This window comes from Schistocerca americana, chromosome 2 (assembly GCF_021461395.2).
Source record: "Schistocerca americana isolate TAMUIC-IGC-003095 chromosome 2, iqSchAmer2.1, whole genome shotgun sequence".
Classification (NCBI taxonomy): Eukaryota; Metazoa; Arthropoda; class Insecta; order Orthoptera; family Acrididae; genus Schistocerca; species Schistocerca americana.
This window is the reverse complement of record NC_060120.1, coordinates 465,190,674-465,217,573: the sequence shown is the minus strand read 5'-3', so window position 1 is coordinate 465,217,573 and position 26,900 is coordinate 465,190,674. Positions and strand designations below refer to the sequence as shown.

The 26,900-nt window shown below is 43.6% G+C and overlaps 1 protein-coding gene across 2 annotated transcripts in view; it reads right to left on the bottom strand.

Moving 5' to 3' along the window:
- The window catches only part of LOC124588712 (extracellular sulfatase SULF-1 homolog), a 792,368-nt gene that overhangs the window by 73,011 nt on the left and 692,457 nt on the right, over nt 1–26,900 (bottom strand). For both annotated transcript variants that reach the window (XM_047131489.1, XM_047131490.1), the window contains exons 11-15: nt 19,173–19,384; nt 12,564–12,708; nt 12,233–12,373; nt 11,687–11,912; nt 6,131–6,313 (exon numbers count right to left, since the gene is read on the bottom strand). In XM_047131489.1, coding sequence (XP_046987445.1) covers nt 6,131–6,313; nt 11,687–11,912; nt 12,233–12,373; nt 12,564–12,708; nt 19,173–19,384 — 907 coding nt within the window. The remainder of the gene's footprint in view (nt 1–6,130; nt 6,314–11,686; nt 11,913–12,232; nt 12,374–12,563; nt 12,709–19,172; nt 19,385–26,900) is intronic.

The following is a 26,900-nucleotide window of genomic DNA, read 5'->3' as shown; positions in this document are numbered from 1 at the left end:
CCTCCTGACAATACCCTTGTCTGTGAGGAACACTCACTGTTGAGGACAACATATTGTGTCTTATCACTTATGAAGTCTTTGAGCCACTCACATATGTGGAAACCTATACTGTATACTCGTACCTACATTAACAGTCTGCAGTGGTGCACCATGTAAAACACTTTTCGAAAAGTAGGAATATTAAATCGGCCTGTTGCCCTTTATCCATGGTTTGCAGGATATAATGTGAGAAAAGTAACATCAGAGGATGACAATAGAGACACTCAACTGGTCCTTTTCAAGACCAAAAATATTGAAAACTTCATCGAATATTGAAGGACTGTCAAAAGAGAAAGAAATGTTACCATCAGATTACGGAAAACAACATTCATTGGACATTTTAGCATTGCCAGAAATGCACAGAGGAGTAAATGACCAATGACCAAAAACTGAAGGGAAGAAAGTGGTATTACAGTGCCCTAATGAACAATATGGTAGCCTATCTTTGTAAGACCAGATACAGAGATTATGTCAATAAGTATCATGGACATAAACAACATTGCATTTTAACAACTGAGCTGCAGTTGTGTACTATTATGCCAGTGTAAAAACCATCTAATATTGATTTTATCTTCCACATGCCAAATTTTCAAAATGAAAACTTCAAGATTTATTTGGAGATTTTAATGGTCAAAATGTCAGCTGGGGATATAACTTGATTGATAAAAAATGGGAAAGAACTAGAAAGTTGGACCAAAAGAGAGGGACTGAAGCTTTTTATGTGACCCAAAACTCAGACCATCATTTAACAGTGGCAGATGGCAAAGAGGCTATAATCCTTACAATATTTTCAACTGATCTGGGCATGAAACAGAACAGTTGAAGAGTGTGGAAACTGATAAAAAACATTAGCTATGATCCTGCGAGTCTACCATTGAGCACAAATGCCACTCAAATGGTCACTGAATCAAGAGACAAGACAGAAGGCAACTAGGCTGAATCTCAAGGAAAGTACCAAAGGAGAGGTCAAATCTCTCGTTGAAAAACTGAGAAGAACAGTAAGAAAACAAAAAAGAAATATAGCAGCAGGCTCCTTAACATACTAACTGACCAAATACAACAGTTTGGCTCAAGAACTGATGAATGGATAGTGCGGATGATGAATGGATGTTTGGAAAAATTTCAGATTTCAAAACTGCGATGGAAGGATTAAGTAGTAACACAACTAAAGTCTGGTAAGCACCAACTGAGCCAACAAAATTCCATCTTTTTTCCTTAACCTGCCCCCCTATAAAAGCTATTTTAGAGGATAATTGTGCAAAGAACAGCATCCAAAATCAATACAAAACTTATCCTTGAACAAACAGGTTTCAGACAAGGGAAACTGTGCTGTAGTGAGATACCAAATTTGACGCAAGACATTGAAGGTGGTTTGTAAAGGATATTAATAACTGCTGCAGTCGTTGTTGACCTCTCTTATAACCAGCTGCTCACCAGCCACTTCTTCTTTCAGCACAATTGTCTGCAATCAGCAGGTAATCTGTCACAGTGCCACAGGCACTTTTCCATTGGAGACAGTAGTGCACTGAGCATTGCAAGTACTCCATGTGTTATGGAAACATTACTGATGATGGACAATAACAAGCATGCTGGCATGCTAACCTCTAGCAGATACCACCAGAAGTGCCGGCCTCACCCACAAGCACAAATTTTATGTACTTCACAGTATGCATGCAAACAGTTGATGATTGAATGACAATTCCAAGGTAGCAATTAAGTACAGTTTTATTTGCACAACACACCAAAGCATAATTCAATATAAGGCAGAGTTTGAGCAACACAACTAAAAGATTGTCCTGATCTGATATTAGTACGGCACAATCAAATTTTGTAGTCATGTTGGTCATGTTAGCCACCACTAGTCACAAGTACACAGTTTAGTTTCCACAGAAGCACTAATGGTTCAGTGGCACTGAGTCCTGTGAAGGTCAGCATCACAGGAGGCAAAGACCCTGAGGGAGTCAACTGGTGGCTTGGTGTGTTTGATGTGGAGTGGAATCCCTGGTGGCTGCTGGAGTGACATTGCACCATGGTGTAGGTTTGGCCACCCGGGCTGGGCCCATCTGGGTAGCTCTGAATGATGAGCTGCTGATCACAGCGAGTGTTATGCCCAGAGACTGAGCGTATGCTCTTTGCTAGCAATCAAGCCACATCTCGAGTAGGCTGCAAGTGGAAGGATATCAAATATCGCTTGGTGAACATGTGACTTGCAGATGCAGCATAGTCCCTTTGATTGCAGTGTCACTGTCACCCATGAGAGCATTGTATGTGGGCGAGGCCGTCGCCTCTGCTGGCACCTGGTAGACGTTAGTATGTCAACAGCCATGGTATTGTCCATCAGCAATAATGTTTCCAATACACAGAGTACTTTCAATGCTCAGCCCATGTCTGTCTTCTAAGGAGAAGCACTGGAGCAGACTACCCTGGTCACAAGCATTGTGCTGGAAGTAGTAGTGGCTAGCAAGTGGCTGACTGTAACCCTCTCTGATGTGTATGAAATAACGAATGGCATCCAACTTTCCTACATGTTAAGACGCATGCTGCAGAATCGAAGACAGAGGAACCAAAAGTATGGATTACCACAAGGGAGCATTCTTTATCCTGTTCTGTACAATATGTACACAAATGACCAACTACACCAACTGGAAATAAAAAGATTCATATATGCAGATGACACTACCATCGCTGCTCAGGAAACAACACTTGAAGAGATTGAAAGAAAACTGACAGAGGCCTTGGAAACCTTTGGGGACTACTGTGTGGACAATTTTCTGTGACCTTATGCAGGAAAAACTCGAGTATGCACATTTCACCTGCGTAACAGAGAAGTCACAAGACAGTTGGAAACAGAATGGAGGTGGGTTAGACTACACCACTGCACCAACCCAAAATACTTGAGAGTCAGCCTAGACCATTCTCTGCCATTTAAAAACATTGCACTGAGTTTATAGGAAAATATGTGCAGGACTCTATATTGTATATAAACTAACTGATCAATGTGAGGAGAACAGCCTGAAGTTCTTTGATCATCAGCAATGGGGCTATGTTTTGCAGCAAGTACTCCCCATATGGAGAGGGTGGCTGCAGTTGTTGCAAACAGGATTCATCGTGAAGACATGTGACCAAACAGAAACACCAGAAACAATGCACAGGAGGTGAGGTACAGAGCTTCACGCCGCAATGGTAAACCATAACTTTGACTTTCCCAGAAGGTTATCCTCCTTAAAAATTAGGATGAAAGTGCTGGTATCAGTGAGATTGTCCTTACGATCTCTCTTGACTCACCGGACAAATTGAAAACTGTACTGTGCCAGATTCATCTTGAGTTTCTTGTCAGATTGGAGGAGGAGATCCCTACACAAGATAATGCTCTGGATCATATTTAAGGAGTGATGCTCACTGGTATGTCTCCTAAGCATTTGCAGCTAACACAATGGGAAGCTGAGTGACTGGCAGAAGAGGTTTTAATCAGGAGGGAACCAGATGGCATCTCAGTAAGTGAGTCAACTTCACCAAACTTATCTTTGATATGTAAAAAAAAAAGGGGGTTTGGCAGCAGCAAAAGTCTCCCCATCTATCCTGGAACAAACCAAGTAATGGAAAAAGGTTTTCACCCCACACTGGCAGGTCCAGCCTTCCTCTCAGTGGATGGCCAGGGAGGGGAGGGCCGAGGGCACAAAAGTAGGAGCAGAGAGAGAATGATTGCTGTCTGAAGAGACGACTGCAGAAGAGCAGCCAGAAGTATGAAGCTTAGCATGCTTCATGTGCAGAGTGTCTGGACTGTTACCACCCACTCCAATCAGGGACTCACACTGCTGCAACACCCAGCCACAGCTGCCTGGTGTGATGGTCGTTGCTGGGATTTACAATGACCCCAAGAGATACACAACCTCTCCTAGGCATACACGAGGTGGTGAATAGCTCAGGTACCAGGAATGATTCCCTGTGTTGTAGGAGGCTCAGTGAGATAGTTACATAACAGCTCCACCCCACAGACTGACTATTTGTGCTAGTGACCTAACAAGGGGGAAAGGGGGAGGGGGAGGAGAGGGACCTGAGAGGAACCCATGTCAGAGATACTAGCGAGGGAGTTATTTGCCAAAAGGCTCATTCTGTGGAAACAATTTAGAAAGGGAGGTCAAACCCCATTGGGCAGAGACAAGCAGCAGCAGCAGGACTAGAGAATTACTAACCAGAGTGCTAGCTGCCGTTAGCACCACAACACAAATGGCTGCATTTTGAAGGGTGCCATGACTGTGAAGCATGGACTGCCATTGAATGGTATCACTTTGTGCTCAGCGATAAAACACCTCTGCACTACCCTTGACGACCATCATCTGCAAGCATGGGGGTAACCTTAGGAGAGGTGCTTCATACCAGTGTTTTAGACACACACAGTAGTGTTGCTCCTGGTGTCATGTTGTGGAGAGCCATCTGATGCAACTTCAAATCATTGCTGGAAAGGTTTTAAGAAACTCTGAAAGGCAATTTTCAACAGGACTATGCTTGTCCACACAACATGGGCATCTATGAAATATCTGCATGATGTTGAGATACTCCCATGGCCAATAATATTCCCAGATCTGTCCCCAACAGAACATACATGGAACTAATTAGGACATTAACTCAGTCCCAGTGCCATTATCCAAGATATCAAGGAGCAGATACAAGAGCTGTGGGGCAGATTACCTCAGGATGGCTTATTACCTCAGGATGGCTTTACGACACCCTTCTCAACCAAATTAGTGTGTGCATCCAGGCCATGAGGGATGCAACATCATAATGATAATTGGACTCATACTGCCAAGTTCTTTGTAAATATGAGTTGATATCACAGAAGCTCTTAACCCCTAAATTCTCATTTCATTTCCTCCTCTCTTTCTGGGTGCTTAATGTTTGGTCAGGCATTGTATTTATATATAGCAAAGAACACGTATGCAGGATTTAAATTTAATATGGTGGAGGTCCAAAATACTTATTACATACAATTATAGTTTACAAAGTGCTGGTTATTAGCTGCTTTTCCATGCTTGTGATCAAACACACACACACACACACACACACACACACACACACACAGACAGAACTCTGGCCACTGTGACCAGTCTTTTTGTTGTGGCTCTCTGCAACTCCATGTCTCCTCTATATGATGAGTAATGATCCATCCTCCTCATAATATTGTTATTCTTTCCTGGACTTCTGACTGTTTAACATTACATTAAATTATATCATTGATGATGTCATCACAGATGCAGTACAAGGTAAGACTGGAAAACGTTGGGGCAGAGACTTAATTGTGGCCTTTTCAAAGGAATCATTTCACTGAAATAAGTTAGGGAAACATAAATCAGGATGGTTGGATTGGTGTTTGAATCCCATTTTGTACTAAATATAATCTAGTATCTCAAGTGCCTCTATCAGTACAGTTCTAAGAATTATAGACAATGTTGTATTCAACTGTGTGCATATTTCTTAGACGAATCTACAATCTTCTAAAAACACTTGTAATTCATATTACAGAATTTGTGATTTTTTCTAAGTGAGCTACAAGCTTTCAAACATAAGCACACTTCTGGAAAAAGTGAGAAGAAAACATATTTTCCATTTCCCATACAATTAGAACACTGTCAGCTGTATTTTTAGATTACCAAGAATTTTCATTAAACTTCTGTATTGAAGCTTGACTTCTCCAGAAAGTGACATTTTTCTGCTACACTCATCTGAAATAATGCACACATTTATTCATTAAGTATGTCATAGAATATTCTTGAAACTGTATCTCGGAAGCAAAAGTTAAAAGTTGCTTGCAAAGTTTACATATATTTCTTTACAAGCAACATTAACATTGGGGGTGGGGAGGAGGGTGGGGTGGGGGGGAAGGTACCAGTTTTTAATCCTCACATCTGCATGCCGTTGCTTAAAAGATGCGCAGATACGTGTTATGAATTATTGATTTACTTAATTTATGATAATAATGTGAGACTTTTATACTTATATATGCCTATGAACTTTAGTTAACGTGTTTTAGAGTCTACATGTACTGTTCATCTTACATTTCATAACAATACAAATGCAAATTTGCATGTCTCACCTTTAGCACACTGAGTTCTTGCTTGAGCTCTCTGATTCGTTCTTCTATACTCTTACGAGATGAGCGCCATGCGCGTGGATCCTCATAGACAGCATTTGTACAGTTGACACTACCATTTGATGTCCTAACACAACCTCCAGGATAAAAATCTTGATGTGAATTATCATTGTTGCCCTGTGATTCCTGTAAGCAGACAGGATATGTTATGAAAACACAACCTGAGGTGTTTGATTTATTCCCTTTACCCAGCAGCAGCAGAGACAAACACAAGCAGAAAGTCATGGGTGCCGCTTGGAAATGAAGATTGCTTCATCTGGCAAAAGATGTAAGAGGATTGAAAGAAATGAGACTTGGGATTGATTGCGGAAAACATAAAGGTTGTCTGATGGAGGAGGATACAGCAGGGTAGAAAGAAAGGCTAACCGACACCAGAATCATCTCATCCTGTCCTGATTCTTGATCATAACTAACTTTATAAGATAGTCTCCTCTACTCCAGCACTTTTCTGTCACAAGGCACATAAACCTACACTCCAAAATTTCTTATGTGGGCTATGTTTCTGCCTACCTCTGCTGTTAGTTGTTAAGTTGGAATTTATCCTGCAGTCCAAGGCATAGTACATAAGCTATGTTCCTTAGTAAATATCATTTACTGGTCTACAGTTAAACTGCCAGTATTACAATCCAAGCACTCAGGCTCAACTGTAAGAAAAAGAAAAGATGAAATTGTTCAAAACTTTCTTTCATCAGTTGCAAATAAATTTGATAATGCTTTACCCTTTTGATAAATTAATTTAGCTTCAAAAACTTAGTATTACTTTAGCAGATGTCAATATCTTCTTCATAGAGGGATAATGCCATGGTATGTCCAGAAACATATACATTTTATGTGAGTGTGTTAAACACTGATTGACAATTTACAATAACATAATCACATCAATGTATCTGAGCATAACAGATACATAGATGTGATTATCCTTCTATGAAGAATGTCTTGACATCTGCCAAGTAAGAATGAGCTTCTGAAGATGACAAATTAATTTGTCAAAACTGGTACAGCATAATAAAATTTATTTGCAGCTGATAATTGAAATTTGTCCTGAAAACATAATACTACAGTTGCTGAAAATTACAGTCATGAATAAAATAAAACTATTATTGTTGTACATTGTAGTGGTAGATGTTGCTATAATAGCAACATGTCCCACTTTCCGTTTACTAGACCGATGAAAGATGTATGTGTGAAAAATGTGACTTTAATTAGCAGCAGAGTAATGAGCATTTGTTGTGCCCGGGTTTGTTGGAATTTATATGCAGATATGAGAAGGAAAAATGTGGGCACAGTGCATAAAGTGATGATGGATGTGTAGTTTGGACTGGCCAGTGAGGGGTCACTTGCATTTTGCAGTTGTGCTTTGGATTTCTGTGGACTCCAAGGAAGAAGGAGACCTGATGACAGTGGTCAAGCACCAAACGAAAATTAATGTTATATAGAGTCTATGCCAAACTATCTAGAGTTAAGTACGAACTTAGGATTTGGTAAAGCACTGAAGAATCAGGTATGAACATGTTGTCCGAAAAGCTTTGTTAATTATTAATATTTGTTTTAGTGTACTTGGCGATTTTTGATTATTATAAGAAATGGAGCAAAGACTTTGCATCAAATTTTGTGTGAAAAATGGAATAAAGTGCTCTGAAACACTTGAAATACAGTGAGTCTGCTATAAGTAAAAACATGTTTACAAGTGGTACAAGCTCTTCCGAGACGGCCGAGAAGATGCCAATGATGAACCTAGTTCCGGACACCCCAGCACATCAACAACAGATGATAACATAAAAGCTGTGAAGCAAATTGTTTTGGAAAATCATCAAATTACCATAAGAGAAGTTGCTGAGGATGTTGGCATAATGGTCAGCTCATGTCAGGCAATTTTTCTGGATGTTGTGGGCATTAGATGTGTGTCGGCAAAGTTTGTTTCAAAACTTCTCAATTTTGATCAGAAGAACCGTTGTATGAGCATCGCTTAGGTGCTCTTGAATGGTTTCAATGATGATCCTGATTTGCTAAACAGGTTCATAACTGGAGATGAAACATGGGTTTACGGTTATGACATCGAAACCAAAGCCCAATCGTCCCAATGGAAGCATCCCAGAGAGCCAAGACCGAAAAAAAGCACGCCAAGTTCAATCAAATACCAAAGTTTTGCTCACTGTTTTTTTCAAATACTGTGGCATAGTACATCATGAATTTTTGCCTCAAGGTCATATGATCAATAAGGAGTATTATATTTATGTTATGGGATGTTTACGAGAAGCAATAAGTAAAAAAGTCCGCAATTGTGGAAAAACAATTCATGGCTTTTGCATCACAACAATTGACAAGCTCATTCATTGTTGCTTGTGAGATATTTTTTGGCCAAAAACAACATGACAATCATGCTTCATGCATCATATTCACCAGATTTGGCCTCCTGCGATTTTTTCCTGTTCCCAAAACAGAGGAGACCTATGAAAGGATGAAGATTTTCAATGTTTGAGGAAATAAAAACTGCATCGCTGGCAGTACTCAAGGCTGTACAAAAAAGTGCTTATGAAAAGTGCTTTGATGGTTGGAAGAAGCATTGGCACAAGTGTATTATATCTGAGGGGGATTACTTTGAAGGGGACAACATGAGTATTGATGAATTAATAAATATTTTTTCATAAAAATATAGAGTCACCTTACTCTTTGGACACACCTTGTATAAAATGCAGGCTAGGGTGCTGGGGTCGTCAACACCTATATAAGACAACTAGAGTCTGGCACAGTTGTTAGATCAGTTACTGCAGCTACAATGGCAGGTTATCAAGATTTAAGCGAGTTTGAAAGTGGTGTTATAGCTGGTGCCAGAGCGATGGGCCACAGCATCTCTGATGTAGTGATTTTCCCATATGTCCACTTCATGAGTGTACCGCGAATATCAGGGACCCAGTAAAACATCAAATCTCTGACATCGCTTCATCCAGAAAAAGATCCTGCAAAAACGGAACCAATGACGACTGAAGAAAATTGTTCAACATGACAGAAGTGCAAACCTTCCACAAATTGCTGCAGATTTCAATGCTGGGCCATCAACAAGTGTCAGAGTGTGAACCATTCAATGAAACGTCACTGATGTGGGCTTTTGGAGCCAAAGGCCCACTCGTGTATCCTTGATGACTGCACGACACAAAGCTTTACGCCTCGCCTAGGCCTGTCAACACCGACATTGGACTGTTGATGACTGGAAACACGTTGCCTGGTCGGATGAGTCTCATTTCTGATTGTATCAAGTGGATGGACGTGTACGGGTATGGAGACAACCTCATGAATCCATGGACCCTGCATGTCAGCAGGGGACTGTTGAAGCTGGTGGAGGCTCTGTAAGTGTGTGGGGCGTGTGCAGTTGGAGTGATACAGGACCCCTGATGAATCTAAATATGACTCTGGCAGGTGACACATATGTAAGCAACCTGTCTAATCAGCTGCATCCATTCATATCCATTGTGCATTCAGATGGACTTGGGCAATTCCAGCAAGACAATGTGACACCCACATATCCAGAATTGCTGCAGAGTGGCTCCGGGAACACTCTTCTGAGTTTAAACACTTCCACTTACCACCAGACTCTCCAGACATGAACATTATTGAGCATATCTGGGATGAAACTTCCTGGCAGATTAAAACTGTGTGCTGGACCGAGACTTGAACTCGGGACCTTTGCCTTTCGCGGGCAAGTGCTCTACCAACTGAGCTACCCAAGCATGACTCACACCCCATCCCCACAGCTTTACTTCTGCCAGTACCTCATCTCCTACCTTCCAAACTTTACAGAAGCTCTCCCGCAAACCTTGCAGAACTAGCACTCCTGAAAGATAGGATATTGTGGAGACTTGGCTTAGCCACAGCCTGGGGGATGTTTCCAGAATGAGATTTCCACTCTGCAGCGGAGTGTGTGCTGATATGAAGCTTCCTGGCAGATTAAATTAAGTTTCATATCAGCGCACACTCTGCTGCAGAGTGAAAATCTCATTCTGGAAACATCCCTCAGGCTGTGGCTAAGCCATGTCTCCACAATATCCTTTCTTTCAGGAGTGATAGTTCTGCAAGGTTCGCAGGAGAGCTTCTGTAAAGTTTGGAAGGTAGGACACAAGGTATTGGCAGAAGTAAAGCTGTGAGGATGGGGCGTGACTCGTGCTTGGGTAGCTCAGTTGGTAGAGCACTTGCCCGCAAAAGGCTAAGGTCCCGAGTTCGAGTCTCAGTCCAGCGCACAGTTTTAATTTGCCAGGAAGTTTCATATCAGCACACACTCCACTGCAGAGTGAAAATCTCATTCTGGAAACATATCTGGGATGCCTTGCAATGTGCTGCTCAGACGAGATCTCCACCCCCTCATACTCTTATTGATTTATGGACAGCCCTGCGCGATTCATGGTGTCAATGCCCTCCAGCACTACATCAGACATTAGTCAAGTCCATCCCACATCGTGTTGCGACGCTTCTGCTTGCTTGTGTGGTCCTACATGACATTAGGCAGGTGTACCAATTTCTTTGGCTCTTCAGTATATATTTAATAATTTATTACGTGAAGATCACCTAATTACTACAAATATTTACATTACTGGTTTCAGCAAATCATTGTCTTCTACAGATATGATAATTAATGCACAAACAGTTTCATCATGATGTACAAATTTAGTAATGTATACTGAACATCATCATGGTGTTTGTATACATCATGGTGAAACTCTTTGTGGATTATCGTATTTGAAGATGGCAATAATATGCTGTAACTCATATCCTGGTCACAACAAGGAAATTTGTGAGAATGTAAAGGCTGTTATACAATAAAGACACACAGGGGTATCTGCTATATTGAATGAAGAGCATTATTTAAAATCTTCAGGCACTGTTTGTTGTTTTAAAATACAATACCTTACATTACATTACTTATTTTGGCGCTGAATTAAAAAAAATGCAAACCAACCTCAATATAGCTGGAAGAAAACATACAAGATCAGTGTGACCTGAAGAATCTTTTTATTTCGATTCCTTTATCATCACTGTGCAAAAAAGACAGGGAATGAGAGAATTCAGATACATAATTTAGTTAAGGGTAGACGAGTATCCCATTCAGTGAGAAATTTTGACAATCATGAATTACTGAAGATCTAATTAGCATAAAATTTTCCCCAAAGCCTCAAAGGCAGGCAAGATTCTTTATGCTGGGAACTGAAATATTTGATTAAGAATCAGAGCACATTAACATATATACAAGTTTTAAATAAGTTTCAGTGTCTATCTTTCAGAGTTTCAGGAGAATAGAAAGGATGTAAGATTGTTGAGTGGAAGGAAAAGTGGCGCCCAACCTTGGGTCATGAAAAGTACAAACTGCACGACAACAAATAAAAATAACTAATGTTTGAGATCTCAACAATTGTTCCGTATTCTCAACAATTCCCACCATTATATACACAATAATCATGATATTAAACATTCAGCTAAGTTTACAAACAATGAAAAGAAGCCTTACTGCACCTTTAAAGTAGAAATTTCATCCTCTATATCGGCCATGATATCAGTAAGTGTGTCAGCAGTGTCACGTTTCCTACGTGTATGCGTGTGATACTGTGCTAAGAGGCTGTTCAGAGTATCAGAATCAACAGCATTTAGAATCAACTGATGCCGAAGTTCTGGAGCAACACGTCTTCGTTGGCGTACTGGTGGTAACATCTTTGTCTTCATATCTCTGACCAGCTGTGCACTGACAGAACACACAAAGAAATACAGTAACTAATTATTTCATTGACTGTATACATCATCATTTATTGGAATGTAACAATATTCTGCAGCTTACATAAAAAAGAACAGAAGAAAAGTACCAGTTTAACGTTCACTGGGACTGGGTCATACGGGGCACCTATGTCTACATATACACTCCACAAGCAGTGCATGGCAGAGGGCGCAGTAGACAAACATTAGATTTACACAATAATGAAACAATAACATAGTACATCTTATCTACATTCTAAGAGCATCCTCTTTCGGTAGTGACTGTTACCAGTTTTCCAAAATATGACTCACCGGGTAAATTGACGCTGGCCTCGTCTGTCATCACTTTCAATGTGTGTAAACATATGTCCTGAATCTGTGAAACATGTACACTTCTTCCCAGAAAGTCTTGGAGCCAGGGAGGTCTGAAACTTGCATTTGTGCTTTCGCCACCTATTTCAGGAAGACAAGTCGCCTGTCATAAGTTAAAAGTCCACATAGTGTTTTCAGTTATTAATTTCTGTTGTTACACATGTCAGTGTATATAAGTGCTATATTTAATTAAATTCACTCTCTGAATGAAATATTTTTTAAAAAACTTTAAACATGTGGCATAATATATATCTATATCTTCTGGGACTACCTGTTACCATCTGCAGTGCAGTGCCACTTCTGTCCGAGGTGACATGGGGCTTGCATTTCAGGTCTCTGGCATTCCAGAGCAAGCCGTTCTATTTTACTGTTTCCAACCACTGGCACAATTCTGTTGTCAGACTGCAAATCTGGTCCTTAAAAAAATTAAAAATTATATTTCAATAATTTTGAAAAATGTTACTCACATGACATTTAACTATTCGTATTACAATAAAGTAGTCAACTGTTGAGCACACTTGGCAGTAAGTGGTGTCATGTGTATAGCTGTCAATATAACTCAACTGTCTGTGAAGATATACACCCTCATTCAAGTAAATACAGCTCGCTGCAGCAAATGAGCTATGTGATAAAGTGCATAGCCCTCGTCTTTAGGCCTGCATCTATTATAATGCATTATTCCAATGAATAATGACAAAAATTCAAAGACAGGAATAAGGCAGTATGAAGAACATTTTTTTTTTTGCAAAATGATTTCAATGAACAAAATCTGGAATTTGTTTTTGATGCTTTTGTTGCAGTAACATTCAGCAGGCAGATCTTCCGGTTCATGATATCTCTTTATGAACATTTTTAAAACAAATAAGTCTTAATACAAGAACAAATATGCACCATATATATCCAGAAATGTCTGGAAACTGGTTGTAAATTCTTATTGTTATCAAATTTAAAGTAAATTATTCATGAATGACTTAGTAGCACAATCACAAGTCAAATCAATAACAAAATTTTAGCATTTGTTCCCTGTTTTGTTCTAGAGTACTGTCAGTACCTAACATATTCAGTTCCGATGATACTTTACATATAAAAAGAAATGTCACTCACGAAGTGATAAATCTTTCATGTTAAACTCTAGGTCCTCAATAAAAGCTAGGCGCATACTATCTCTAACAGGACCATGCATCATAGCACTTTGTGATAGTTCAAAATGGCAACTCAACAACAACATTTACAGAAATAACATATGAGGTGCGACAATAAAGTAATGAGACTTATTTTCTTTGCAAGATGAGACAACCCTGCAGGCTTGTGTAAGCACAATATCTTTGACCTTGGTCTATAAGCTGCTTCTAGTCCAAGCGGCACACCAATGCAACTGCTCAGTTGTGAGTTGTGCTGTAACAAGTTAACACATTTTTCTGCCTCTTGTCATGGAAATGAAACTGCATAATATTGAACAACGGTATGCCACTTCTTTTTGTGTTAAATTCGGTGAAAACACGATGAAAACTTACAGTAAGCTTCGGAATGCTTTTGGAGAGGAGCTTATGTCAAGAGCTAAAGTTTTTCGTTGGCATAAAATGTTTAGTGAAGGCAGAACGAATGTTGAAGATGAAGACCGCAGTGAATGACCATCAACCTCACGGACAGATATCAACTTCGCCAGGGTGCATGAACTTGTACGATCTGATCGAAGATTATCTGTGAAAATGATTGCAGAAGAACTGAATATCAATTGAGAAATGGTTCGTGTAATAATAACTGAAGTTCTTGGTATGAGAAAGATTTGTGCAAAAATGGTCCCCAAAAATCTTACACGACAACAGCGAGAAACACGGAAAAATGTGGCATCCGATCTGTTAGAGCAAATGGAAATCAATCCAGAATTGTTGAGCCGTGGTATCACTGGTGATGAAAGTTGGTTTTTCGGTACAATCCAGAGACAGAATGCCAAGGTTTGCAATGGTGCTCAAAGGGATCACCCAGACCAAAAAAAGCTCGTATGTCAAAGTCAAAAGTGAAATGCATGCTTGTGTGCTTCTTTGATTCCTACGGAATTACCCATAAACAGTGGCTGCCTCCTGGACAAACAGTTAACCAATATTACTACAAAGAAATTTTAGAAACACTTCGTAAAAGAGTTCTTCATGTCCATTCCAACATTGTTGATAATTGGATTCAACATCACGATAATGTGCCATCCCATACTGCTCCGTCAGTACAGCAATTTTTAACCTCAAAACGCATTTCAGTACTACCACGGCCACCTTATTCACCAGATATCACTCCGTGCGACTTTTTTCTATTTCCAAGAGTCAAAATGGTGGTCAAGGGACACCATTTTCAAACAACACAAATGTTCAAAAATCTGTGACGAGGGTCTTGGAGGATATTACAGAAGATGAGTTCCAGAAATGTTACCATCAATGGCAGAGGCACTGGAAAAAGTGTGTGCAATCAGAAGGGAACTACTTTGAAGGAGACAACACTAAACTTGACTAAAACGGTAAGCAACATTTTTTTTCCACACCAGTCTCATTACTCTACTGTCGCACCTCATATGTCACTGGAAGGGGAGGGGAGGGGTGGGCAGGGGAGGGGAGGGGAGGGGATCGGAGGGGAGGGAATATCAGCTGCATCAGGACTTCATGCAAAATCAGTGGCGATGAGTGAAAATTTGTGCTGGACTGGGACTTTAACCCACGATCTCCTGCTTATGAGACAGTTGTGTAAATCACTGTGCCACCCAAACATCATATTTATCACAAATGTGTGGGCTACCTCAGCACATTCTCAGGCTGGCTCCCACCTAGCACCACCTATCCACAGTTCCCATCAATGTCCTCCAAGCTGCCTAATTTTAGATTCCCGCTGGAGGTTGAACGTAAATGTGCATCCATGCCAAAGGTTGTGGATTCATTGCCCACTGAGGTGAATCAATTATATGAATGCATGGTATCTATTCTTTTGAAGAGGTCTGCACAGCTAGTGAAATTATGTTCTTTGTCACAGCATATACATATAGTCACACACTGAGTCTGTCTCAATTCGTTTGTGTGCCACTTGATGCCTATGTTAAGTGTTTGCCTTTCACCATATCATTGGTAAGCCACTTGTGAAAATGTTCACACACTGAAGCACTAAAGAAATTGATATAGGCCTGTGTATTCAAATATAGAGACACGTAAACAGGCAGAATACGGAGCTGCAGTCGGCAACGCCTATGTAAGACAACAAAAGTCTGGCGCAGTTGTTAGACCAGGTAATGCTGCTACAGTGGCAGGTTATCAAGATTTAAGTGTATGTGACTGTAGGCTTTCCTGGCATAAACTATTGATGAAGGTTTCTCGGGTCTCCAGCCGGGTGGTACCGTTGATATCTCATGACATTTCGGAAAGTTTCATACTACCCATCTTCTGGAAAAGTGTCGAGATACGCAGAGCGAGCTATTTATATGTGCGGTCATCCTCCTCCATTGGACCTTGGATGGCTGCGGTGGAGCAGTGGCGTGCACGCGTTGGTGGGGATGACGGTTGCCCCCAGCAGCTGCGTTCGGTACTCGGTGTAAGCATTCTGTCTGCATCCACGGCAGAGGACGTTGATGGGTGTGTTCCCGACGGATTGCCGCTATTGCAGGGTTCCATGCTACGCTTAGTTGGTATCCCTCATCTCTGTTGACCAGATTGTCGTGAATCATTATTTCTATGGATTCTTTGATAACGCTTTCCCAGAAGCCAGATGCTCAGCACAGTACCTTCATGTTTTTGAAGTTGAAGGTGTGTTCTTCATTTATGCTGTGTTCTGCTATGGCTGATTTTTCTGTGTGACCTAGTCGCACACATCTGATATGTTCTTCGCAGCATTGAAATATGCACCGCAGTGTTTGCCCAATGTATTGTTTTCCACATTCGCATGGTATGCTGTATACTCCTGGTGTGTTAAGGTTCAGCAGAACCTAGGAGCTCCCTCGTCTTTGGTGGTGGTCGGAGAATGGTTTTGATATTGTATTTGCCCAGTAGTTGTGCAATGTTGGTCAAGAGCGGACCCACGTATGGAAGGAACGTGAGTTGTTTGTCTTCTTCCTCTTCAACATCTTCTTCTGGGGTTCTCACTGCTTCCTTCTTCCTTTTAAGCACCCTGTTGATCTGCGTTTCACTGTAGCCATTTTGCTGGAAGACTTCCCTCAGGTGTTGCAGCTCAGATGGCAGGCTGTCTTTGTCACAGACAGCGCGCATCCTATGTACCAGGTTGGTCAGTACTATTTGTCTTTGTGCTGTTCATTCATATTCATGCAACAAGCTGCCACCATCCAGCATTCCTTCCATACTAACTCAGCGCAGCATGGAACCCTGCAATAGTGGCAATCCATCGGGAGTGCGCTCGTCAACATCCTCCACCGCGGACACAGACAGAATGCTTACACCGCCATCCCCACCACCGTGCACACGCCGCCGGTCCACCACAGCCACCCGAGGTCTAGTGGAGGGGGGTGACCGCACATATAAATAGCCCACTATCTGCGAATCTCAACACTTCCCCAGAAGATGGGTAGTATGACACTTCCCGAAACATCGCGAGATATCAATGCTACCACCTGGCTGGAGACCCGAGAAACCTTCATCAAGATGTAAGTGTGTTTGAATTTATTGTTATAATTGGCACATGAGCGATGGGACACAGCATCTCTGAGGTAGCAATGAAGAGGGGATTTTCCCATACATCTGTTTCACAAGTGTGTCATAAATATCAGGAATCTGGTAAAACATCAAATCTCCAACATTGCTGCATCCGAAAAAAGATCCTGTGAGGACAGGACAAACAATGACAGAAGAGAATCATTTAACGTGACAGAAGTGCAACCCTTCTGCAAATTGGTGCAGATTTCAATGCTGGGCCATCAACAAGTGTCAGCATGTGAACCATTCAGTGAAACATCGTCAATATGGGCTTTCAGAGCCGAAGGCCCACTCATGTACCCTTGATGACTGCACGACAGATAGCTTTATGCCTTGCCTGGGCCCTTCAACACTGACGTTGCACTGTTGATGACTGGAAACATGTTGTCTGGTCAGATGAGTCTCGTTTCAAATTGTATCGAGCGGATGAATGTGTATGGGTATGGAGATAACCTCATGAATCCATGGACCCTGTATGTCAGCAGAGGACTGTTCGAGCTGATGGAGGCTCTGTAGTGGTGTTTGGCTTGTGCAGTTGGGGTGATATGGGACCCCTGATGTGTCTAGAAATGACTCTGACAGGAGACACATACATAAGCATTCTGTCTGATCACCTATATCCATTCATGTCCAACGGACTTGGGCAATTCCAGCAGGACATAGTGACACCCTACACATCCAGAATTGCTAAAGAGTGGCTCCAGGAACACTCTTCTGAGTTTAAACACTTTCGCTGGTCACAAAACTCCCCAGACATGAACATTATTGAGCATATATGTGATGCCCTGTAATGTGCCATTCAGAAAAGATCTTCACCCCCTCATACTCTTAGTGTTATAATTGGCGCATGAGCAATGGGACATAGCCCTTCAGGATTCATGGTGTCAATTCCCTCCAGCACTACTTCAGACATTAGTCATGTTGTGGCACATTTGTGTGCCTGCGGGGGCCCTACACGTTATTAGGTAAGTGTACCAGTTTCTTTGGCTCTTCAGTGTATTATATGCTTGCTGACTGGTATGTACTGTCAGTTCAATACCCTGGACTGTTTACATTCTTTTCTGTTCAGAGTCTTGCAGCTTCCTCCATTTTTAATGTCATGGAATAAAGATGCTGGGAGATGTGCCATGGGCACATACCAATAGCTTTCTTGATAATGTCATTATTTAGGAATATGGCAAAAGCCTTATGGGCCAGATATGCAGGGAGATACAGTTTTCTCTCAATTGCTGCTCATGGTTACCCTACTGCTGCTTAAGGCTTAGGTTGAGGTTATTCCACAGCACTCCCTCTCATTTCTGGGAAGCTCACAGTGAGGGAAAGGTAAAGTTATGGAGAAAGAGCAGTTTAATTGAATATGCCATTGAAAAAGGATAAGTTACAAAGTCTATTGCATTCAGGAGAGGTAGATCGCCACTTATTTTTATTTTCTGTACTTTTATCATCTTTGTGACCCAAATAGTTAACCTTTGGTCAATCTACTGATGCTTGCTGAAGTACATTTCAAGCTTCAGTTTATATTAAGAAATGATTTTCTCTACAAGATCTACACATGTCTCTAGCACTTCTAAAAATATTATCCATGTGGGAAGTTCCAGATTCACAAAGATAAAAATATGTTAACACTTTGCATGAACTATGCTGCTTCTTAAAAACACAAAAACATAAAATGTACTCCAAATATTAGATAACCAAAACTATACAATCATATATATTAGATTAATGGTCTCAATTATTTTATTAGGTATTTATATGAATGCAGGGAATCAAAAGTGTCAATATCATGAATAAATATCTTCAAGTTTTGTCTCAGCTATCTAAGATGTAATAACATTATTTCTAAAACAGTCACTATATGTTAATACAGATGTAAAATAACAGACATTGATAACGTTTTGAACATACCATAATTAATTACAATGTCACAAATAGAATTTGCAACCAGTTGGCTGGAAATTTGTGACATTGTTATTGATAACAATATGAAGCTGAAATCCTTCCTAGCAATGATTTATTTCAATCAAAATTTGCTATACAAAACTGACAGGAGAGGGAATTATCCGTTGCTCTTATGCAAGATGATGGCTGTGAGTTTAGCTGGTTAACCATACAGTTTCATTAGATCATATCAATGACCAGCTCATCAACATATGTAATTACAATAAGCACACACAATGAATATTTTCTGTAATAATGATACTCACTTGCTAGTATCGGAAGTTCTTCCAGTAAGCTGCTTTCATGAGAAAGTGGCAGCACATTTGCTGAATTGTTGACCAAGAAATCATCTACTTCGCTGCTCAAGACAGGTGGCAAAGTAGGCATCTCTGTTGTATGGCTGAAGATTCTTACTGCATCTGTTGTACTCAGAGTGTCTTCTTGACGTGCAGCTTCTGGTATTTCTCGCCTCCCACTACTGTATAAATCATTGCGTGTTACTGATAAAATCTCAGCTTTAAGGACAGAAGGTAAACATCATTCTATTAAGACATCAGACAACTTTCATTAATTCAGATTATTGTATTAAAAAGCTTCTGTTCATCAGAAGTATTTAGTCACACAGCTCAATAATGAAGCAAAATCCTTTTTCATAAGCAATGCATACAATTCATGTTTGATAGATACTGACTCTTCTTTTTTTTTTTTTTTAATGAAACCGTCTATTCTGGTAAAATTAATCCACATAAAAGATTTTGCTACAGTAAAATAATATTGTGCATTCACTGTGGTGTATGAATGACTTTAAATGTTGTTTATTTATTTATGTTGTTCAGGAAATCATTTTTGTCACATTGTTTGTACATATGATATAGGACAAGAGGTAAATACAATTAATTTATGATTACAGTGGTCATCGTGACTTCATGACAAACACAATCAAAGTACATAACAATATAAACTGATATACTACATTTCTCATACATACACTATGTGATCAAAGGATCCGGACACCTGGCATAAAATGACTTACAAGTTTGTGGCACCCTCCATTGGTAATGCTGGAATTCAATATGGTGTGGAGCCACCCTTAGTCTTGATGACAGCTTCCACTCTCGCAGCCACATGTTCAATCAGGTGCCGGATGGCTTCTTGGGAAACCGCAGCCCATTCTTCACCGACTGTTGCACTGAGGAGAGGTATCGATGTTGGTCGGTTAGCCCTGGCATGAAGTCGGCATTCCAAAACATCCCAGAGGTGTTCTATAGGATTCAGGTCAGGACTCTGTACAGGCCAAGCCATTACAGGGCTGTAATTGTCATGTAACCACTCAATCACAGGCTGTGCCCCCCCTGCGGGTCCGGGGATTAGAATAGGCCCGCGGTATTCCTGCCTGTCGTAAGAGGCGACTAAAAGGAGTCCATCCCCCTCACGGGGGTAGTTCGCGCCTGCGTCCGGAGACGGACGGTTCCACGACCTATCATCGTGGTCCTTTTGGTTTTTTCACTTCTCGTTTCTTCCTTCCTTTTGTTGGTTCCTTTCTTTGCTCTTCTCCACCTCACTGTCTTCCTTACTCTTTCCCTTGCCTTCTCCTTGCCTTCTCATTGCCTTTTTCTCCTTGCCTTCTCATTGCCTTTTTCTCCTTGCCTTCTCATTGCCTTTTTCTCCTTGCCTTCTCATTGCCTTCTTCTCCTTGCCTTCTTATTGCCTTCTTCCCCTTGCTTTCTCATTGCCTTCTTCTCCTTGCCTTCTCTGGTCTCCGCCTCGGCGTTTGAGACAGTCTGTCCTCTTTCTCCCTCTCTCTCTTCTTTTTCCTCTTCTTCCTTCCTCCCTGTGCGTGTCTGAAGGCCGACCCACGCGTTCGCACGCGTAGCCGGTGACGGGGTAACGCGTAAGTCCCCGCCCTGGGTAGACATGTAAGGCACGCGCGTACCCCCTGGTAAAGGCCAGGCCCGGGGAGGGGTGATTGCCTGAGCTGATACCTTCTGACCATGCCGATTGGTCCCTCCGTCTGTTTCTCGGGAGGTGTGACCTGAGGTGTAAACATTCACCTAAGGCGGGAGTGCCCTCTGAGAGGGTCCCCACAAGGAAGGAGCGCGCCATCGGAGACGCTGGCAATCATGGGGGATTCCTCCGCAATGGATTCTACTCCATCTCTTTCGACTTCGACCCAAAAACGGAAACGTGACCAGCCAACAGTGACAAAAGTACTACCGCCTGCCCCACAGTTCCTCGTAGTTTCTCGAACTGAGGACGGAAAGGATTTTTCCTCTGTCAACCCTTTCGTTATTCAGAAGGGCGTAGATGCCATAGCCGGATCTGTCAAATCCTGTACCAGGTTGCGTAACGGCACCTTATTACTGGAAACTGAGAATGCCTTTCAGGCACAAAAACTGCTTCGGGCCACCCTCCTGTACACGTTCCCTGTCCGGGTGGAGGCCCACCGAACTTTGAATTCGTCTCGTGGTGTGGTCTATACTGACTCCCTCGACGGATTGACTGACGAGGAGCTTCAATCATTCCTCGCTGAGCAGGGCGTGACGGCTGTCCATAGGGTCATGAAAAAGGTCAACAATGACCTTGTACCGACCCGGACAATTTTCTTGACCTTCGATAGTGTTAAGCTGCCATCGCGCATCAAGGCGGGCTACGAGGTTATTTCTGTTCGCCCCTATATCCCGACACCTACGCGCTGCTACCAGTGTCAGCGTTTCAATCACACTCGACAGTCTTGTTCCAATGCGGCTAAATGTGTCACCTGTGGCAGGGATGCCCATGAGGGTGACTGTCCACCTCCGTCTCCTCGTTGTGTGAACTGTCAGGGTGACCATGCAGCATCCTCCCGCGACTGTCCTGTCTATAAGGAAGAACGCTGTATCCAGGAAATTCGGGTCAAAGAGAAAGTGTCCACCTCGGCTGCTCGCAAGCTATTGGCTAGTAGGAAGCCCACGCTGCTCCCAGCGGGGAAATACAGTAAGGTCCTCGCCTCTCCTCGGACTACCCGGGAGGTAGCAACCCAGACATGCGATCTGACCTTCAGCACCACGGTCGTCCGTTCGGCCAGTGCTAAGATCGCGCGGTCGACGTCTCCTCTTCCTCCCATCACCCCACAGACACGAGCACCTTCTTCAACTTCTGCTAAAACGAAGACACCGAAGTCAGATGCACGGGCCTTCAAGAAGGAACCATCCCGTGCAGACTTCCTCCGTACCTCGACCTCACAGCCTTCGACCGGTACTTCCACTACACGTCCTTCCAAAAAGGCGCATAGGAAGCACAGTTCTCCTTCCCCGCCACGGCGCATTTCTTCTCCTGCGCCACCCAGCGGCTGCCGCCCCAGGCCGTCATCCGTTTCGCCTGGCCGCACCGCTGGTCGCCGTACATCTGGCCGTTCACTGGCGGAGGAAGCTCCCCCTCCCGTCCATCCTCCCGAGATGGCCGATGACCCTATAGACCCAATGGACGATGACTGTCCGCCTACTGATAGCGGCGGCAGTGCTCGCTCAAAGCCAGGCCCTAAGCGGCCTTCGAGGTGACCACTTCTCTCATCTTTCTTTTCTTACGATGGCACTTATTCACTGGAATATTCGCAGCATTCGCTCCAACCGAGAGGACTTGAAGTTGCTGCTCCGCTTGCACCGTCCGCTTGTCGTAGCCCTCCAGGAAACGAAGCTACGCCCATGCGATCAAATTGCCTTGGCACACTACACCTCTGTGCGTTTTGACCTACCCCCTGTGGTAGGTATCCCAGCTCATGGAGGGGTTATGTTGCTGGTTCGGGATGATATTTACTACGATCCCATCACGTTGCACACCGGCCTGCAGGCAGTTGCCATCCGCATTACTCTCCCCACTTTTACATTTTCCATTTGTACCGTTTACACTCCATCGTCATCTGCCGTTACCAGGGCAGACGTGATGCAACTTATTGCTCAGCTACCTGCACCATTTTTGTTAACTGGAGACTTCAATGCCCACCATCCCCTTTGGGGCTCTCCAGCATCCTGCCCGAGGGGCTCCTTGTTAGCAGACCTTTTCAACCAGCTCGATCTTGTCTGCCTCAATACTGGCGCCCCTACTTTTCTTTCGGACACATCTCACACCTATTCCCATTTAGACCTCTCTATATGTACTCCCCAACTTGCACGCCGGTTTGAGTGGTATGCACTTTCTGATACATATTCGAGCGACCATTTCCCGTGTGTTATCCATCTCCTGCAGCATACTCCCTCTCCGTGCTCCTCTCGTTGGACCATCTCCAAGGCAGACTGGGAGCTCTTCTCCTCCAGGGCTACCTTTCAGGATCAAACCTTCACAAGCTGCGATCGTCAGGTCGCACACCTCACGGAAGTCATTCTCGCTGCTGCTGAATATTCCATCCCTCACCCTACTTCTTCTCCACGTCGCGTACCGGTCCCCTGGTGGACCGCAGCATGTAGAGACGCTTTACGTGCTCGTCGACGTGCTTTACGCACCTTTAAGCGCCACCCTACAGTGGCGAATTGTATTAATTATAAACGATTACGTGCTCAGTGTCGTCGTATTATTAAAGAAAGCAAGAAAGCCAGCTGGGCTGCTTTCACAAGCACCTTCAACAGTTCTACTCCTTCTTCTGTTGTCTGGGGTAGCCTGCGCCGGCTATCTGGCACTAAGGTCCACTCCCCAGTTTCTGGCTTGAAGGTCGCGAATGAAGTCCTTGTGGCCCCTGAGGCTGTCTCCAATGCCTTCGGCCGCTTTTTCGCCGAGGTTTCGAGCTCCGCTCATTACCACCCTGCCTTCCTCCCCCGCAAACAGGCAGAGGAGGCTAGGCCACCTGACTTCCGCTCCTCGAATTGTGAAAGTTATAATGCCCCATTCACCATGCGGGAACTCGAAACCGCACTTGGCCGATCACGGTCCTCCGCTCCAGGGCCTGATTCTATTCATATTCAGATGCTGAAGAACCTTTCTCCTGCGGGTAAAGGTTTTCTTCTTCGTACATACAATCGCATCTGGATTGAGGGACATGTTCCCGCATGCTGGCGCGAGTCTATTGTTGTCCCGATTCCTAAGCCGGGGAAGGACAAGCACTTGCCTTCCAGTTATCGACCTATCTCGCTTACCAGCTGTGTCTGTAAAGTGATGGAGCGAATGGTTAACTCTCGATTGGTTTGGCTGCTCGAGTCTCGATGCCTACTTACCAATGTACAATGTGGATTTCGAAGGCGCCGCTCTGCTGTTGACCATCTGGTTACCTTGTCGACCTTCATTATGAATAACTTCTTGCGGAAGCGCCCGACCGCGGCTGTGTTCTTTGATTTGGAGAAGGCTTACGACACCTGTTGGAGGGCGGGCATTCTCCGCACCATGCATACATGGGGCTTTCGCGGTCGCCTCCCTCTTTTTATTCATTCCTTTTTAATGGATCGACAGTTTCGGGTACGTGTGGGTTCTGTCCTGTCCGACACCTTTCGCCAGGAGAATGGGGTGCCACAGGGCTCAGTTTTGAGCGTCGCTCTCTTCGCCATCGCGATCAATCCAATAATGGATTGCCTCCCAGCTGATGTATCAGGCTCCCTTTTCGTGGACGATTTTACCATCTATTGCAGCGCGCAGTGTGCACGTGTCCTGGAGCGCTGTCTTCAGCGTTCTCTTGACCGTCTTTACTCCTGGAGTGTCGCCAATGGCTTCCGTTTTTCTGCCGAGAAGACGGTCTGTATTAACTTCTGGCGCTGCAAAGAGTTTCTCCCACCGTCCTTATGACTCGGTCCCGTTGCTCTCCCACTCGTGGAGACAATCAAATTTTTAGGCCTTACCTTTGACAGGAAACTTAGCTGGTCTCCACATGTGTCATATTTGGCCGCCCGTTGTACCCGTTCTTTAAATGTCCTCCGTGTTCTCAGTGGTATGTCGTGGGGAGCGGATCGAACCGTCCTACTTCGTCTATATCGGTCGATCGTCCGCTCCAAGCTGGATTATGGGAGCTTCGTATACTCCTCTGCACGGCCATCCATCTTACGCCGCCTCAACTCCATACAACATCGGGGTTTACGACTTGCGATCGGAGCATTTTATACCAGTCCCGTAGAGAGTCTTCATGCTGACGCTGGCGAATTGCCACTCACCTACCGGCGCGATATACTGCTTTGTCGGTATGCCTGTCGGCTACTGTCAATGCCCGACCATCCGTCTTATCGTTCCTTTTTTGACGACTCTCTTGACCTTCAATACGGGTTGTATGTCTCTGCCTTGCTACCCCCTGGAGTTCGCTTTCGTCGCCTCCTTCAACACCTTCATTTTTCACTCCCTGCAACCTTTCGAGTGGGCGAGAGCCGCACGCCACCTTGGCTCCAGGCTCAGGTCCGCGTTCACCTCGACCTCAGCTCGCTCCCAAAAGAGGTCACCCCCGGTTCGGTCTACCACTCCCGTTTTTTGGAACTTCGTTCGAAGTTCAACAACATGACTTTCATTTATACAGATGGCTCTAAGACCAATGACGGGGTCGGGTGTTCCTTTATTGTCGGGGCACAAAGTTTCCAATACCGGCTCCATGGCCATTGTTCGGTCTTCACAGCTGAGCTCTTTGCCCTCTACCAGGCTGTTCTTTACATCTGCCGCCACCGACATTCTGCTTATGTCATCTGCTCAGATTCCCTGAGCACCATCCAGAGCCTCAGTGATCCGTACCCGGTTCACCCTTTCGTACACCGGATCCAACGCTCTCTTCAGCAGCTGGTGGACGTCGGTACGCCGGTTAGCTTTATGTGGGTTCCTGGCCATGTCAGTATCCCTGGGAACGAAGCTGCAGATGCCGCGGCCAAGGCTGCGGTCCTCCAGCCTCGGACAGCTTCTTGTTGTGTCCCTTCGTCCGATTTTAGCAGGGTCATTTGTCGGCGCGTTGTGTCGCTGTGGCATGCCGATTGGGCTGCACTTACCGACAACAAGCTTCGGGCCTTAAAACCTCTTCCCGTGGCTTGGACGTCCTCCTCACGCCCTTCTCGGCGGGAGGAGGTCGTTTTAGCAAGGTTAAGAATTGGACACTGCCGGTTCAGCCATCGCCATCTGCTGACGGCTGCGCCGGCGCCGTTCTGCCCATGTGGGCACTTGCTGACGGTTAGACACATTTTAATGTCCTGTCCTGATCTTAACACACTGCGCCTCGATCTTAACCTGCCTAATACTTTCGATGCCATTTTAGCGGATGACCCACGAGCAGCTGCTCGTGTTCTTTGTTTTATCAATTTGACACACCTCGCTAAGGACATTTGATGATGTTTTTTAATCCTATGCCTGTCAGTCTGTCTTTTATTGTGTTTTCCCTTTTAGTTGTTATTGTCAACTTGTGCCTCGCGGTGCATTCTTAGAGTAGTCAGGGCGCTAATGACCATTGAAGTTGTGCGCCCGAAAACCACAAAAAAAAAAAAAAAAAAAAAAAAAAACAGGCTGTGCTTTACAAACAGGTGATCGATCATGTTGAAAGATGCAATCGCCATTCCCAAATTGCTCTTCAACAGTCGGAAGGAAGAAGGTGCTTAAAACATCAATGTAGGCCTGTGCTGTGATAGTGCCACACAAAACAACAAGGGGTGCAAGCCCCCTCCATGGAAAACATAACCACACCCATAACACCAGTGCCTCCGAATTCTACTGTTGGCACTACACATGCTGGCAGATGATGTTCACTGGGCATTCACTATACCCACACCCTGCCATCGGATCGCCACATTGTGTACTGTGATTCGTTACTCCACACAATGTTTTTCCACTGTTCAGTCGTCCAATGTTTATACTTCTTACACCAAGTGAGGCATCATTGGGCACTTACTGGCGTGATGTGTGGCTTATGAGCTGCTGCTCGACCATGAAATCCAAATTTTCTCACCTCCCACCTAAATGTCATAGTACTTGCAGTGGATCCTGATGCAGCTTGGAATTCCTGTGTGATGGTCTGGATAGATGTCTGCCTATTATACATTATGACCCTCTTCAACTGTCGGCAGTCTCTGTCAGTCAAC